The following is a 17406-nucleotide window of genomic DNA, read 5'->3' as shown; positions in this document are numbered from 1 at the left end:
CATTTAGCTTAAGAGTAAAGTCCGCCTTCGCTTGTAACTTACTGCGATGGTTACGAGAGGGGAGACCTCTTTCGAGAAGTACAGCGGGAAACCAGTTACCTCCCGACGGCGTGGCGTGCGCGTGAGTGATATACATAGTGCTGTGTTGTGTTAAACAATGTATATTCTGTATTAAGGTGAGTAAGCAACCAGAATATTTTAGTAGAAATGACACATTTTATATTAACTCTTTATTAAATCTAAGTGTAAATTTTATACGCTTGCAAAACTGCGCAGTCCCTTAAGCTTTGTTCGATTTCTAATTCCTAATTTAAGAAACTGGTGTAAACCAGCACGTTAGAAAGTATGAACTTACACTTCAATATTTAATACAAATAAATCTGCAACTGCTTAAGGTTGTTGTGGGTTTTGTTTAACTTATTAATGTTGCGATTTAATATTAGCTCAATTAGTTTTACGTAACGAAAAATTTACGTCGATGTTAAGATTTCCTTTTATAATAAAAAAAAGGCAAAAAGGATTTTAAAAGTTAGAAACAGGTTATGTATTTCTATTTCACTCTGTTAATAACAAATTTTTTGGTGAGAATCATGAAGGTGAAGGTCAAAGACATTCGCAGACGGCTTATAAAACTATAAACACTATTGAAAAACTATACAAAATGTTAATGTGACAATTTACAAAAGACTTTGATGAAGCGATGTGAAGATAAAGAACGGAATTTTCTCTTTAAGCGTCGTTTTTGGAGCATGACCCATTACTGTTGATGGTTCAGACCGTGATCGTTTTAAACACACCAGTGTAAGATGTTTATAAAAACATCTATTATGTTTATAAATTAAAATAACAAAAAAAATATTCGATCCTATATCATAATCGGAAACTAAAGCACATTTAATTTCACAAACAGATCCTGAATTTACTATTTTATCCAAGTCTACTTAGCAACTTACGATGTATTTGAAACAAATATAAAATTATTATGCAAATCAATATTAAGTACACATAAAACTTTCATACTAATTTATACTGTAATTAAATGCTTAAAAGCATTTTGTTGTGTTACAAATATGACTTGCTCGAGGCTTAATCCGAAATAATCTTAGATATATTTTTATAAAGTTATTAAAAAATTAAAATCAAGTGTTTTCATTCACTCGCAAAATGTTTTACGAATGTAGAAAAAATTTCCTGATAAATAACATAGTAATAATAATATTATAAAGCCAACTGGTCTCTTAGTTTACCTGTTTGGTAGGTTCAACTAATCTTAGGAATTACTTGTCCGATTTGACAAATTGCTTCAGTGTTTGGAGGCAAAGTAATCAAGGAACGACAAATCAGAGCGAATTAGACAAAATGGATTTACATTATTTTAAATGGCGCTATGTTAAACATTCCTGCTTAACGGATAGAAAAAAATAATCCATAGGTACTTACATATTATAAGACCAAGTATAACCAAACGTTCCTAAAAAACGTTCCTTTAATGTATTTAGAATTCACAAATCTTTTCAACTAAATAGTTATAGATAAAATAATAATAATAATTATTATTATTATACTGGAACCAATGTTTACCTAGTAGGTAAAATACATGTTTTCAATGTGATGATAATGAAACTTTAATATGAATCAACTTTAGGTATAACTACTGTTTGATGGAAAGTACTCACCACAAACACCCATATTTTCGGAACCGACCATTCTCAATGACATTTCTCTATAATAGAATGTAAAAGAAAGATCTGTTTTAGGTTAAAAAGTTAAAAGTATGGACAAGTTCCTCCTACTCGCCATTTGGATAAATCGTCACTACTATTGTGAAATTTTTATCATCAAAATCAATAATAAACCAAATTGGACATACAGAAAGTACTAATAATGTAAAATGACAACGAAATATGTGACGTAACATGGGCATAACCCACTTGATAAATATTCATGTGCGTCCACATAGAGATAGTATACCTAAAAAAAATAATCAGTGTATAAATCAATCATCACTGTATAAAGTTACTTAAATTCATTTATATTAAAAAATATAACTATAATGAAGTAGATGTAAATTGCATGAAAATTTTTCAGATTTAATGACGCGTTGAAGTCTTTTTAAGCCCAGAATATATTAATTTCATACGCATTAGGCTACTTCATAAATAATAAACAATCTAATAGTGAGATGATTGGCATTCCAATTTCCCCTGAACTCGGAAAAAATAGGATCAATTGTTTCATTTCACAATAGAAAGAAACTGCTGTCTGTGCTTAGAATAGTAATCTGAATATTTCAATTATTGACTACGAAGTTCTAGTCCTTCAATAAGAACATGCACAATCATCATTATACCTTATCTTTCTATCTAAATAGTAATAACAAAATTTTTGTATGTTCCTTTGTATTTCAAAAGGAAGATCCAAGAATAGATCCTCAAAGTTTATTTTTCCAATAAAGATGACGGATTACGAGCGCATCAAGGCTAGCTGCCTCCAGCGCGGCCAGCTATGGGAGGACCCTGACTTCCCCGCTATCCAGCCATCCGTGTTCTACCATCAGGTGCCACCCTTCAAATTTGAGTGGAAGCGCGCCAAAGTAAGTACTTCTACTCCATTACCTTTTAAAAAGCTAGCATATTTAAATCCTGTTATTATATATTTTCTGATTTAAAAAAATAGTCGTAGATACTTTATTATTACATTCTTATGGCAAATATTTATCGAATTAAGTAATAAAATTCAAAAACAAAAAGCTATAGTAAAAGTACTTATGTGGTAAAGTAGCTTTTGATAAATGCCAAATGTGTATGAATGTTTAAGTAACTAGGCCACTAAATTACTTTCACCTTCCTTCCTTTTCTTAAGTATTCGTAATACATATATATCATTAATACGGAATGCGATGTGAAATCAACAAAACAAGCATATTATCAAAAATATTCAAAATAAATTAGGTCATATCTGTAAAACTTTGTTTTATCATTTAAGAAAGCTTTGATGTTGCTTAAAAAAAATTCTATGATGAAATTTAACTTATAAAACAGCTTTAGAATTATATAATTTTAAATATATAGATTATAGAGTTTCTAGCCTTAGCTGTTACAAACAGATGAAATAGAGGTTGGTTGGAACAGCTGCCAACGATTTATAAAATATCTGTGATTAGTAATTCCAGTCGCATTTAGTAAAGGAAAGAGTACTGCGATCTGGTACTACCGTTACTCGTGTCGTGCAAAGCGTTTAAAGTTCAATTTTCAAACTAAAACTTTATTAAATATTAGCAACGCGTTTTCCATTAATGCGACGTTATGAACGAAACTTGTTTGGGCTTCTAAAAAAAATTCCTATATAGATATAATTCGGACATTGAATTAACATGTAAACTAAATTATTATATGATTTCAAAGCCAACTTTCTACAACATTTAACAATATAAAAATAAAGAGACCGTTGCCTAATACGTTTTAGCTTTTTACGAAAGTAATCAAGGTTATTGTCAGTGACCTTCACAAATTGCCGCGAGGTGCATTCGAATAAAGGAAAGACATAAAAAAATTGTTTATACTTCATTTGTAATATTGAAAATTGGATTTAGTGAAATATATTTGTATCGATCGATGTTATATTTTTCATTAAAACCTTAACCGATGCTTTTTTATTCAATAAAAATTTAATTTATAGTTTCACAATAAACAATTTTTTCAAGTAAACACGCAACGGCAATTTCTATTATCCTACTTGTTTATACAGCGATGGCATAGTGAACATAGACTTTTATCTCACTAACATAACGGCGGCTACAGAATACCTACATAGGTAATTTTATTCTACTTAATAGTTGTCACATCAACAATCGTCTTTGGTCATAATATCGTTACTTGTTAAACAAGGCCGTCAAGCACCTACACATATGTGCAACACTATGCAATCACTTACAAGCTATTAATAAAAAAATATAACGCAACTAAACGTAGGAAGATGACGATCACCTGAATTTATAAGAATTTTAAGGTATTTTTACTTTGAACTTAAAAGTTTAATTCATTTAAACTTCAAAAATTGAGAAGTTAACAACAGTTGCAATAGTAGGTACAATTAGAAATTTGATCCGACAAAGGAGCTTGTTCAACGTTTTGCATAATTATTTGCAGGAACTATACCAGTATCCAAAGTTCATATTGGACAACACTGACAGCTTCGACATAGTTACAGGCAGACTTGGTAAGTTACTATCTCGATTGTAACACACTTTATTCTAAGACGTGACAGTTTTCGAGTAATAAATCTTCAAACTATATAATTTAACAAAGTTTATATAATAAGAAACGGGAATGTGTTCGTATATAGTGTAACAATAAAATCTTGTACTATTTTTTTCATGACGCAAACTGTAGTTTTTGAATTCAGTCATTCGCCTTGCACATATGTTTCTAAACACAAGTTATGGATGAATGAACTCGAAAACTACGACTATCACAATAAAAATGAAAGAGCAAGTATTTCAACAGCTTTTATAAATGTTATTTGTTCATAAAATAAGCCGGTTATTTTAATTAATGATATTTGTCACTCGATATAATTTCCTTGTTCAAAGAACTGTTGAATTTTATTATTTAATGTTTAATATTATATTTGTATGCATAAATTCATAATTATTATTATTATTTACCGATTATATAATGTTACTGGAATAATATCATGTATTTAAATTCCATGCTCTGCGAATTTAATTATAAAAGCTGCAGATATTTTTAAATTACATATTTATATTGCTATGTCTATCATAACATGTGATATTTCAATTTTGTTAAAAAAAAAGGTATTTCAATAAAGCGAATTATATTGTTCAATCTAAATTCAATAAGCGAATACTGTAAAGCAAAGTTTTGTTATTGCATGTTAATTATTTTGGTACGTAGACCGTGAGAAGAAACGCTTAACGGAATAAAATCAGTATTGTACAACACATTAACTTGTATTTCAAATCGCAATGTTGTTTTGTATTAACTGTTATATATTCCATCACAAAATTCATCAAACAGTTATAAGTAATTGTGATAAATCAAATAATATGGTGTCACTGTTGTCTCGAGTTACGGTATATTATACGGCCATAAATACTTGACAATGTCGTCATTATAACCAATTTATTTAGTAAAGATATCAAAATTGCTAACAATGTTGACAATAAAATTGTTTTGTATGACCACATAAAATATGAAAAATAAGTTATAATATTTAATAACGTTGAATTAATTACAAAAATAACATCTAAGAAATTGAGGCATATAAGGCAATGCAATGCAAGGTTTACCGTGTTTCATTGAAAAGCAAAACCTTACTATTAAGTGGTATAGGTTTGAAGCCCGTTTCCCTTGTAAGTTGCAGATATTCTATGCTTTACATTCTTTAAGAACTACATTTTGCATGACTTGCGAAGAGATTATTTGACGTACTAATAATATATACTATAAAGTATTAGAAAGGAAAATATGATTTAATTTATTGAAAATTAATAACTTTTATTCCAGGAGATAAATGGCTTTTATCGTGTATAGGAGTGCTATACCTGTGTAAAGGGCTCTTCTACAGAGTGGTTCCAGCCGATCAACAAATCGATTCTAACTACGCAGGTATTTTCAGGTATGTGGATGTTTTGCATGGATATTAGTTGTTCAATTTTAATTGAGCTTTTAAAAAGAAAACATGGTTGGTTATATTTAATTCACTAACATACTCATTAAATTCTTAAGGTTTCGTCTTTGGTGGTGTGGACAATGGGTTGAAGTTCTTGTTGACGATAGATTACCTACGGTTAACGGTAAATTAGCTTTCATGCATTGCAGTCACTCTGAGCAATTGTGGCCGGCTCTACTTGAAAAGGCATATGCAAAGTAAGTTAACTTTTTGTCAGTCTAAAATCATTATGTCAAAAGATAAACAAATTGTGAACCTATCTAACGGGTATTTTTAGAACATTCCGTAATAAGTTATAATCAAATCGAATAATAACGTTGGTATTTTAATAATAAAATATTCTACAGAATGCATGGTTCGTACGAAGCTCTAAAATACGGTAACTTACTGGATGGACTGGCAGATCTTACTGGAGGAATCACAGAATCCCTGAATATTTCTGACCTTGCCGATGCCACAGCTCTACACAACTTAATGAAGACTACGAGCGTTGTTACAGCTTACCGTTTACCTAATGTGAATAAAATAATAGTTTTAAAACCAAATTCAGATTATAAGACAATCCCAAAGACCAGGTACAATATCAATGTCTTACTATTTTCAGGCCGCCACACATTCTGTGAAAAGCATTGAATCTGGAATGAATTACAGACTTTACAACGTGGAAAGGGTAATCACAAATTCAGGATAAAAATATTTGAGTTAATCATGAAAACATAATTTTTATTTATTTTGTAGGTAGATACTTCTGATGGTCCAGTGTATTTAGTGCGATTGGGACGACCATTAACACCTGGTGATACGCACATTACTCATTTTGTTTTAGACCAAGCCACGTGGGTATATTTCGTTTGCATGAATATTAATTAAATAGACACAGACTAATGACACGGTAATTTAATTTTAGATGGACTCATTCTATTCCTCTACACGAACGTCAACGTTTGACATCTATAACAAAAGGTTTCTGGATGCTTTATAATGACTTCACTTCAATGTTTTCGCGTGTGGAAATAGTACATCTTGATCTAGAAACGAGCAAAGCGGAAGCATCTCTCTCAGATAAAAACAAATGGCTAGTAAAAAGTCACCAAGGAAGGTGGAGAAAGGGTGTCACTGCTGGTGGTTGTAGAAATCACGTTAGTAAGTAGTCTTATTATATTATCGAAATAATTACGGAACAATACTTCAATTATTATGTTTTGTTTCAGATCTGTTTCATATGAACCCACAAATACAAATTGTATTAAATGATCCTGACACGGTGATTATATCACTCAATCAGCATAGTATTATGGAACCTAAAGTTATAGGATTCAGCATTTACAAAATACCTAAGAGCTTAACAGAAACAGCATCATCACTTTTTTTTAAGAAGACTAAAAGTTCGATTAATTCCCAATACACAAACAGTAGGCAAGTTAGTGAAAGGTAGGTATCGAATTTTAAAAGCTAGCCACAATTTGGCGAATTGTTGTGATACAATAAATAATTTGATAATCTCACACGCCGCCATCAAACTTAAACTTAGTCACGTTTTTGCAGATGTCACTTAGAACCAGGTGCATACTTAGTAATACCCACGACTTTTGAACCTAGACAGGAAGCAAATTTTTCATTAAGAGTGTACTCTGTAAAGCAACTCAAACTGAAAGTATTAGATTGTGCCCCACAGATGTTAAAAGCAGCCATTTTAAAAGCACCTCCTGGGTTCGAAACTAGCAGTTTCACACAATATGAGTCACAATTTCTACAGCTGGCTGATGAACACAAAACTATAAATGCCTTCGAACTTCAAGAATTATTAGAAAAGTGCTTGCCAAATGATTACATAAAGAGCTGTGCAACAATCGAAACATGTAGACAAATCGTCTTATCATTGGAAGTATCCTTTTAATCCAAAGTAGAACTAATGACTTATTGTATTTTAATATCTATTGTTATTACACAAAATTATTGCTCTCGTCGATTTTTTTACATATTATTTAAACTTTTAATATTTTATTTATTCGTCATTTCCTAAGCAAACAATTCAGAAAGATGGCTCTGGTCGTATAACACTATCTGATTTTAAAGATCTCATATGCAGCCTGAAGCACTGGCAGATTGTATTCCGAGCTCACGCTCCAGAGAAAATGAGCGTCCTCAAGATTGAAAGGTTTCGAGATGCACTTCGCGATGTCGGCTTTGTAATTCCAGAACGGGCATTGTCATTACTTGTATTGAAGTACATGAGAAAAGATGGCATGCTGAGATTTGGGGACTTTGTATCTGCAGTAGTTCTTCTCCATAGAGCGTTTCGTAAGTACATAAGTATTATTTCTGTCAATCATAGGAAGTAAAATTCATAATTCTCATGTTTTATCTTTGTCTATACAAAGGCCGAATGAGTTTTAATGAATGAAGCAAACAAATAAGTAGACAGAAATGAAACAATAGGTATATGTAGGTACTTCCGTGGTGCATTTACTGATGCAATAAGCCACACAAGTTAGAAAAGAAAACCATAGCAGATATTCAACTAGTTTTTGGTGTAACCCAAAATAGATGTTTACTCGTTTTCTTTACGTCACAATTTCATACAAATATAACATTCCATACATACATGCGTCTAATATTACAAGTATTTATTTGGTTAATTTACTTCATATCACAACATACGATTTCAAACTGTAGGTGTTAAATTACATCACCATAATAATGACAGGACAAAAAATTTGTTTGCTTCATACAACATAACTATAATATTTCAGATATGTTCTTCAGTAACTGCTCCACGAGTACAAACAAAGTAAATTTATCTTTCGCCGAGGTGGGTAAAACATAAATTAGCGCTTTTAAGATACCCTTTCTTCACCTGTACCTTGGACCTATTTATCTTAGACACCAGATTCATTTACCTTGTTTTCACCGTTCACATTTAAGTAAAATATAATTATTGGAGATTAAATTAACAATTTTGTTTCAGTGGCTGAAGTCGGCTTTGACATGTTGATATTGGGCTGAAAATATCTGTAAATATGAAATTGCGAATAGATCATGGACAAAATAAGTGTCGTGACAAGTTGTTATAAAAAAAAAAACATATCGGTATTTTAGATATCTACTTATACTTTCATTTACCTACTTCCAATTAGAAGTCATTATCTTTTTTATATGTAACAAAATCGCTTATTGTAAATAAAAAGTAATAATATTTCTTTATACTAAGTAATGATATTTAATTCTAATGAGACAATAAATAATGAAAACCTCAGGAGTAGTATAGGTTCATTGAATATTCATAACCCTCAAGTATTGATTGATACTCAAGTAATTAGTAAATTAGGGGACACGACGCAAAATATGTTAACGTATAGTTTAAATTAATAAATTATTCATAAGTTATAGCGTTCACGTTCACATTTTCATTTCAATTCCATACCTTAAAATATACTGTAAACTCAAAATAAACAGGTATATATTAGCGAAGATAAACTACAAACATGTAACCCCACTTAACCACAGAATTTCTTATTTTTTATTTACTTCTCTTCTAAGAAAGGAGTTATCAAAAATCTAACAACATTATTTTTAAGCCAAGAATATTGTGAGAAATATGATTGTCTTAACTTGTAAAGATCTCGATTTAATGAATAATTTAATATCCCTAGTAATTTATGTATTTTATTATGTTTAATATGTATTAATTAAGATTCAAGTTAATTTATAACTTAGTCTTTTCTGATTGTATTAAATAATTATTATTTGTTCCACCGAAAAACAATTTTATAAAATCTTAATGATAGTTGAAATAAGTTCATTAAAATTAAATTCATTTATTCGTACATTCTGTAAACAATTTATTAAAGTTTTCTATTACCTACTCCTGAAATTTATATGGCATTTAGAACCAAAATGATGGGATTCGATGTAATCACTATATTAAATAAATATTGATGTTTACTCTTTCTCCTGTGATTCCCAAAAAGACTAACATAAGAAAACATTATCTTAATTCATAATATATGAAGTTCAAACTTGCATCCAATATCAACACATTTACCTTACAATCATTTTACAACAATTTTAAGTTTCTGAATAGTACATTCCGGGGCCTTGACAAATGTAATATTTATTTTCACATTGCATATCTTACATCTGGCAAAACTATGGTTTGCTTTATCATTTACAGCAATTCAAGGATTTATTTTCAGTGATTTATTTTCTCATAATTTATTAACAAATTAACAAGGGTTAGTGATAAATTGCAATGTGAGGAACATTTAGAAAAAGAAAACATGAGATTTATTCAATTCATTTATTTACTATTCTTATAACTATTTTGACTAGCCATATCTTCAACTACTTGATTCATCAAAACATTTTCTATATTAAAGTATACTAAGGGAGGTAATAAGTATCTTTAATATAATCACAATCTACTATAAAAAGAATGAATCCGAAGTAAGAAACAAGACATTTATACTATTTAAAACGCACCTTACTCTTAAAACTAAAATGAAATCATACATAACAAATCAATGCTTAAAATATATAAATCTATTGTAAAAAAGGGCATTTGATAATATAAGAAACCTGGAAAGTATTAAAAATATAGTTAATGATATTTTACACACTTCAATATAGTACAAATAAGAGAAATATAATTATAATAGGTTTTTATACAATTACATATCAATGTTACAATTTGCTATGATTGTTCCTTACTAATTTTAATTTAGTAAATAAGGCATACTATCTACCATCTCCTTTTTTATTGCTAGAAGCTTCATTTTCGGTATCTTCTTCTTCAAGAGAAGCTGCTTTATGTAATTCATAAAGTTGCACTAATTGTTCATCAGTCATATATTCCAACATTTGGGGGTCCAAATATTTTCCAATACCTTTTCCCTTTGATTGACTGAGAGGCTTCATTTGCTTAGCTATATTAATTGCATAATCCTAAAACATAAATATAAGGCAGTAAGATAACTAGCTGACTAACTATCTCTGAAAAGATTTGTGATTTTACTTACAGTCCACTCATTCAAAAATATCTTTGCTTCATCGGGAGTGCAATTTTTGTGGCGTTTGAATTCTTCTCTTGCGTAATTGTCACCAAGAACTCGTAATTCATCAGGTAAAGCTCTATGTACCCGAAATATAAGTTTGTAAAGTCTTCGAACTCGAGACACATGTTCTATCACTGCCATTTTAATATACTGTGATCAAAAATATAAACTTCATTGATTTTTTTACCAAAGTTAGTAAAAATAAATAATTATAGGTATATTTTTTTGTTACCTTCGATATAGCTTTGCACTGATATATAGATAAAATACTTTAAATTAACCAAACATAATAAAAGTTTAGTTTTAAAACTAGTTTGTAAAAACTAAAATGTCATTTTTGGGATACAGATAGTATTTTAATATCAAACAACAGATTATAAACACCATTTTAGTTTCTTTATAAGAGACAACATGGGTATTTTTTTAAAACCTCATTTTGTTATTGAGTTGTTATCTAGTAATTTACTTGCTATTGAGAATACCATCAATAAAAGTGATAACTGATATTATTCACTTAAATAGTTGTGTTAATTATATTATTATAAGATGAACTTCTTTGGCATTATTCATAAATTTACAAGTTCTGATTAATAAGTTCTGTTTATGTATAGGAATAAATTTATTAAAACCGTTCATTTAAAATTTTAACACTAAGCATTTCAAAAACCTAATATTTACACACAAAAAATTTTCTGTAATTAACAGTTAGCATGAAATAATATTATCCCACATTTTTCTCTACACATTTATTCAAATTTAGCTTTTAGACAACTACATATGATACTAAGAAAATAGAAAATCTTATTTCATATCTGATATAATAAAAAATATGTCATCTGAAACTGTTGTGATTAAGACAATACAAATTGAAAACTTATGTGTAAAGAAAAGATTTTTTGTGTAGCCATTGCATTTATTTAGTGTATTCATCAATGGTAGGCTGTCAACATTAGACCAAATTCCAAATAACAACGATTATGTATCCATCAATTTTGAAACTTTATAACATTGAAATTTACAATACAAGAATTTCAGACAGGACCATATACTAAAAATAATTGATTCTTATAATAGTTTATAGGTACACAAATCTAGCCATTTACCTATATCATGAAGTATTTTAAACTAATTTAAGACAGGTAATCTTTATTAATAAGTTCCATTTACAAAAATAATGTTAGCACAGTCCAAAGTCTAGTACCAAAAGTACGAGTACGTAAAAGATATTTATTTATTAGCCATATTTAGCCATAAAATTATTGTTTTAGCAATAAATTATTTAAAACTAGTAAATTATATTTTTTCTTGAATAAAAGGATGAGCAAGACAATGATTGACAGAAGCCCGTTTTGATGGGTCTAGCATTAACATCCTTTCAAGTAGGTCTTTAAGTTGAGTTATTTTCTTCGCTTCTGGAACTGGCAGTCGGTGGTGAGGAGGAGCCAACTCAGTTTGTAAATCTCTTGTAGGTTTTATGCTTGACATTATAACCACTTTTTCCTTAGAAAAACATAATATTATTTTGATTAATAACAATTATAAATTCTATTAAATTCTAAAACCTTAGAAATTTTGTTTAAAACTTACCCTTTCTGTAATCTTGTCCAGTTCATGATACAAAAAATTACAATTGCTATCAAAATGTTGCTCCTTAAAATGACCCTTTTTAATAATCTTATTTGGTATCTTCCCTTTCAAATCCATAAAATATTTTAACATTTCATTATTTGATTTGCCACTGAACATAATTTTCCCAGTAGACAACTCATATATGGTACAAGCGGTCGACCACATATCTATACCGTGGTCATAGGGGACTCCAAGAATGATTTCTGGAGAACGATAGAATCTCGAAACCAGATATGGCGTGATTTCGTTGTCCGATACATGTGACGCAGCACCGAAATCACACAGCTTTAATATTAACTTACTCTCATTCACCAAAATATTGTCAGGCTTGATATCTGAAATGTAACATTTTATCAAAAATACTTCTAGCAATGTATATTTCATACATTATACTTAAAGAATTTTTCATAAAACTTACCAGCATGTAATATTCCAGTTTTTTTCAATAGTTTTAATGCCAACAACATTTGTTGGGTATAGCTCCGAACAGCTTTGATATGAATACCACTATTTTTTCCATATTTTTTGAGCACTTCTCTCAGATTCATTGAAAGAGGTTCCATTACCATGCACAAATGACGTTTATGGAAAAAATGGCGAAATAAACGTAAGCAATGAAATTTGTCCTCTGGATCTGAGTCATTTAATCGTTTCAGAATTTCCAATTCCCGCAAACCAGTTTTGTGCCTGTTTAGTAATACAAAACAGATAAATGAATATTGAAACCAAAAAAGCAGTCAAAATTTATTAATAAAAACTAACAACTTACATGATCTCATTATTCCTGATTATTTTGACTGCAACATCAGTATTACCGCGAGCTTGATCTCTTGCTCTTACAACATTAGAAAAGACCCCCTGCCCAGTGTACCCATAAACTGTATATCTGTTATCCAGTGTTTCGCCAATGCGTACTCTGGAAGCAATAATCAATTAAAAATCTAAAACTATTTTAAAATTTAAGCAAAAAGTAATTATAACAAACATTTTACCTATAGTAACCTTCGGCGTCATCCCAGTTATCAGTAAGTGATGGATTTTCCATAGTATTTTTACTCCTTGGTTTTCCTGCTGTAGGTGTCTGTAATTGTAATGTATATAAATATAATCATGTCATTAAATATACTATAAATTCTCCACATACTATTTTATAATAAAATGTGGTTAAATGTAAAAAGAAAAGACCAAAACCTTAAAACTCACATCGACACTGTCAAAATTATCTTGATCTGCAAACATATCCCACTCACTCCCTTTCGTGGATTTCTCCAATTTTATACTTGTCTTGGACTCATTTTCAATCTTCCTTATCAAAGAACTTGTGTTACTTTTTTCATTTTTTACCTCCCCTTCCATTTTATTGAGAACATTCACATTTCCGGGGAGTGTGTCTTTGGTAATCTTTTCTGGCACAGCTACCGATGACTTTTGATTTGTATCAGTTGAAGATGTTTTGGTATCTAGATTTTGATCTGATGTTGAGTTTGCCTTGTTTTTGCTTTCTAGTCTCTAAAAATAAAATCCCATAAAAATAAGTTAGAATACGTGTTACAGTAGTCAAAACAAATAATTTATTTATATATCAGTAAATAATAAATATGTATATTAATAATTTTAAGATTTTTTATAACAATGATGCTAAAAGTTATAGTTAAATTGAGAAAAAATCTGGAATTTGCACAGGTCAACTGCTTTCTAGACTATTATTATACATACCTTAAGTAACTGTTCTCTTTGCTTCCTTCTCCTTTCAATGATTTGTTCTTCAGTTTCTTCTTCATCGTCAGTGTTGATTGATATGTTAAGCTCTTCATCACTAGAGCTGGGTACTATTTGAGTTACTTCATTTGTAGAATTCTAAAAGAATAAAATATTACTAGAATATTTTTAACTTAATTTCACTTGCTTGGTAATTAAACTGATCGAAATTTTAAAAGACATGTTATGGAAAATTTATTGTAACTTGTTAAACATAATATATTATAGTAAGACTGCTTCACTTACTCTGCGTTTCTCCCTATGATCAGTTTTATAATTTTTGTCTCGCGACCGACCTCTATATCTTTCCCTACTACGGTCACGTGACTTTCTATCACGGTCTGAATGTCTTCTTTCATATCTTGAAATTGGAGAACGGTCCCTGGACCTTCGACTACGAATCGAATCTCGTTCCCTTCGCCTAAATTCAGAAGACCGACGTTCTCTCTCTCTTTCTCTCTCCCTTTTCCTTTCCCTTTCTCTTTCACGCTCACGATCTATTCTATCCTTTTCTCTATCCCTTTCTTTTTCTCTTTCCCGTTCCCTTTCTCTATCACGTTCACGATCTCTTTCTCGTTCCCTTTCTTTTTCTCGCTCCTTTTCTCTTTCTCTCTCTCTTTCCCGCTCACGTTCTCGTTCTCTATCTGATTCGGCTTTACGTCGGTCACGTTCCTTCTTTTCACGATATTCTCTTTCTTCTAATCTCTTTTCCATCTCTTTTCGACTTTCTCTATTGATTATTTCTCTTAAATCTTCCTCTTGACGTTTTAACTTAATTTTTTCAAGCTCCGATGGTCTCTGCTTAGTGGTTTTACTTTTAGTTTTTTTGTGTTCAGAAGAGGAATCTTTTTTCTTTTTGGAAACGGGTTCTTTCGATACTTCATCGACACAGATCACATCATCATTTGTGTTTTTCTTAAGACGAGTTTCTTCATCGCTTTTGTCTGAATTATAGGCAGTTAAACGTGCTTGCAACATTTCTTTTTGTTTCATCAATTCTTCAAGATTAAGATCATCTTCAATTATAGTAAGTTCTGGGCTAGCACAGTCGTCTTGATAGTTTTCGGCTTCAGAAGTAGAAGATAAAATTTCTAAAGTGTCGTCAACTTTCTTTGTATTTCTGCTACTACTACGCGACTGATCAGCATTCGTATTGCCATTTTTCGTTTTAGTATTTTTCGCACTATCAGCCGAGGCAATTTCCAATGAAGATTCTTTGTTTGCAGGCTTACATCTTTTGGATTTTTTAATTAACTCCTCTACATCAGAAAGTGATGTTTCACTCTCTGGCTTCGGACTTTTTTGTTTTTCCTTTTTGGCTTTCTTTCTTTTTTTATAGCCTTTTTCAGTGTCCTCATCCACTGGTCTTTTACGTTTTTTGTGTTTCTTAGTTTTCTTTTTCTTCTTACTTTCGTCTTCTTTTGCGCTACCGTTAGTAGATTTTTCCACATCAAGATTACTTCTGAAATCAATAAGAAATATTAAAGAATATACTTACAGGGCAATGTGAAGCAACTGGCTCCTTATTTTTCCCATAAACAATGCATTGTTCAATTCTGTAATATTATAATACTATAATAAGTATTATTAACAAAATTATGCAACTCAGTAACATAATTATAAAACAAACCTTGGTTGTATAGGTGGAAAATTCAAGAGCTCAATGCATATATTTAAAGAAAAATCAGAGCCAAACATAATAATAGTGACTATCTGAACTAACTTATCATTGAAATTAGTAAGAAGATTGATTATTTAATCAATGAAATTGAATATATATGACAATAATGTTAAGTGACAGTTAACTATCAAAGAAATATTTTTTTATATAAAAGGAGGATCTTTTATAATTACAAAACAGGATCTATAAGATAGGCTGTTAATAATGTCTTGACAAAAAATATCTTGCTTAAAAAAGCAACATTGAAATAAATGAAAGGGAATTAGCTATTATTAGCGAAAGGGTGATTGTTGTGCAACTCCAAAAATATCTATCATATACACTTACTCTTTGCCCATTTCCTATGTATATAGGTAGACTGCAGGAATATCTGTAACTAAAATAGTTTTGTTTAAGTTTATACAAATATATTAATATAATGAGTTTGAATAAATGTACATATTCATGTAATATAACAAATCAAGAGTTCTTTATTAGCGAATCAGTTTGTCGGATAAAAATTGCGGTAATTATATTTCCATAAGTCCTAGCTTCTTTTTTAACAGTATTGAATAATAGTAAAGAAAACCTACATAATTTTAATTTGACTTGGTTATAATTTTGTTGTATGTCAATAGTCATATAACAAATTCACTATGGAATCAGAAAAAGTGTATAAAGTTGAGATCTATGTTAGGAAATATCAATTTTTTTATTTATCAAAATGGCTTTTTAGCACTTATACAGAGATGAACATAAAAATTTAATATGAACCTTTTTCATATTACAACAATAAAAGTGTATCAATCGTTTTAACATTTCTACACTGGCCACTTAAGGGACTTAAAATAAAGGAAAGATTAGTATCAATAGCCACAAAACTACCATTGACAATGAGAAACAATATTTACTCTAATTCATTAGAAACATCTGATTAAATATTTTAAAAATCATGAAAACGTTTCTACAGAGCATTCTAGAGTTTAAACAATTTTGCATGTGCGCAACATTTCGTCTCATTGTTTGCAATCCTAACAAATTGTATTTTTGAATGATACACTATAGTAATTAGTGACAATTTAATACCTAGGCAGGGAGTAATAATATATGTTAACTCAAGCGATCGTAAAAACACATAGTTACAATTTTTTGTCACAAAATGTAGTTTTAAAAGTGGGGTTGTTGTATATTATCATTTTTAATACCAATCATGTAAACAAAATATCGCGGCAAAACTGTTCACTATATTAGGGGTTTTTACACAAAACCGAAAAATCTTCCTTTAATTAATGGATGTATGTTGAAAAATACAAGACAATATTTAAAACTGAGCGAAGTTAATATTTTATTATAACGTGACATTACCAATCAAACCTCCATAGAAAATAGAAAGACATTTTTTACGCGTCCTTTAATGTTTTTGATTGGTTGGCAAAGGTTTACAACGTAAATCCTGTAGTTTAATAAAATTTCTTTAAATTAATGACTTTGTAATACCTAAATAATGTTTTTATTTTATTTGACAATTTTTTATAATGCTAGTGATTTTTAAATATTATTCGAACTTATTAATGGAATACTAAAACATATTATTATATAAAATTAAAAATA

At 29.8% G+C, this 17406-nt stretch overlaps 3 protein-coding genes across 6 annotated transcripts; 1 reads left to right on the top strand and 2 right to left on the bottom strand.

The window, feature by feature from the left end:
* The first annotated feature begins 84 nt into the window (after positions 1-84).
* Positions 85-9642, top strand: LOC116777889 (calpain-C). 2 transcript variants are annotated; one of them, XM_032671672.2, is made up of 14 exons: positions 85-176; positions 2456-2593; positions 4149-4218; positions 5529-5640; positions 5751-5891; positions 6042-6210; positions 6299-6364; positions 6433-6530; positions 6602-6837; positions 6906-7125; positions 7240-7579; positions 7731-7995; positions 8448-8506; positions 8663-9642. In XM_032671672.2, the coding sequence occupies exons 2-14, from the start codon at positions 2456-2458 to the stop codon at positions 8687-8689; spliced, it is 1941 nt and encodes a 646-aa protein (XP_032527563.2). In that variant the 5' UTR covers positions 85-176; the 3' UTR covers positions 8690-9642. The 2 variants fall into 2 exon arrangements, with proteins under 2 accessions (XP_032527563.2, XP_032527564.2); XM_032671673.2 differs by lacking the exon at positions 8448-8506.
* Positions 9643-9980: 338 nt separating this feature from the next.
* Positions 9981-11127, bottom strand: LOC116777403 (succinate dehydrogenase assembly factor 3, mitochondrial). The gene is made up of 3 exons (XM_032670932.2): positions 10981-11127; positions 10713-10898; positions 9981-10638 (listed from the first exon to the last, which is right to left on the bottom strand). The coding sequence occupies exons 2-3, from the start codon at positions 10887-10889 to the stop codon at positions 10432-10434; spliced, it is 384 nt and encodes a 127-aa protein (XP_032526823.1). The 5' UTR covers positions 10890-10898; positions 10981-11127; the 3' UTR covers positions 9981-10431.
* Positions 11128-11640: 513 nt separating this feature from the next.
* LOC116777400 (uncharacterized) lies at positions 11641-17185 on the bottom strand. Of its 3 annotated transcripts, none has more exons than XM_032670928.2 (10): positions 17161-17185; positions 16144-16192; positions 14382-15597; positions 14094-14234; positions 13581-13886; positions 13370-13458; positions 13147-13293; positions 12796-13064; positions 12336-12712; positions 11641-12248 (listed from the first exon to the last, which is right to left on the bottom strand). In XM_032670928.2, the coding sequence occupies exons 2-10, from the start codon at positions 16152-16154 to the stop codon at positions 12042-12044; spliced, it is 2763 nt and encodes a 920-aa protein (XP_032526819.2). In that variant the 5' UTR covers positions 16155-16192; positions 17161-17185; the 3' UTR covers positions 11641-12041. The 3 variants fall into 3 exon arrangements, with proteins under 3 accessions (XP_032526819.2, XP_061382206.1, XP_032526820.2); XM_061526222.1 differs by lacking the exon at positions 17161-17185 and adding an exon at positions 17001-17122; XM_032670929.2 differs by lacking the exon at positions 17161-17185 and adding an exon at positions 16882-17014.
* Between the last annotated feature and the right edge of the window lie 221 nt (positions 17186-17406).

Source organism: Danaus plexippus, chromosome Z (genome assembly GCF_018135715.1).
Source record: "Danaus plexippus chromosome Z, MEX_DaPlex, whole genome shotgun sequence".
Classification (NCBI taxonomy): Eukaryota; Metazoa; Arthropoda; class Insecta; order Lepidoptera; family Nymphalidae; genus Danaus; species Danaus plexippus.
The sequence above is the reverse complement of the archived record's forward strand: the minus strand, read 5'-3'. Positions and strand labels throughout refer to the sequence as shown.

Coding starts and splice junctions, on each gene's coding strand:
- LOC116777889 (XM_032671672.2), top strand. CDS start 2,456: ATGACGGATTACGAGCGCATCAAGGCTAGCTGCCTCCAGCGCGGCCAG. Junction 6,531..6,601: donor TTTGTTTTAGACCAAGCCAC/GTGGGTATATTT, acceptor ATTTAATTTTAG/ATGGACTCATTCTATTCCTC. Junction 7,996..8,447: donor TCTTCTCCATAGAGCGTTTC/GTAAGTACATAA, acceptor ATAATATTTCAG/ATATGTTCTTCAGTAACTGC.
- LOC116777400 (XM_032670928.2), bottom strand. Junction 13,294..13,369: donor GACGCCGAAGGTTACTATAG/GTAAAATGTTTG, acceptor TATTGCTTCCAG/AGTACGCATTGGCGAAACAC. Junction 12,249..12,335: donor TGGACAAGATTACAGAAAGG/GTAAGTTTTAAA, acceptor TGTTTTTCTAAG/GAAAAAGTGGTTATAATGTC.
- LOC116777403 (XM_032670932.2), bottom strand. CDS start 10,889: ATGGCAGTGATAGAACATGTGTCTCGAGTTCGAAGACTTTACAAACTT. Junction 10,639..10,712: donor TATTTTTGAATGAGTGGACT/GTAAGTAAAATC, acceptor TTTATGTTTTAG/GATTATGCAATTAATATAGC.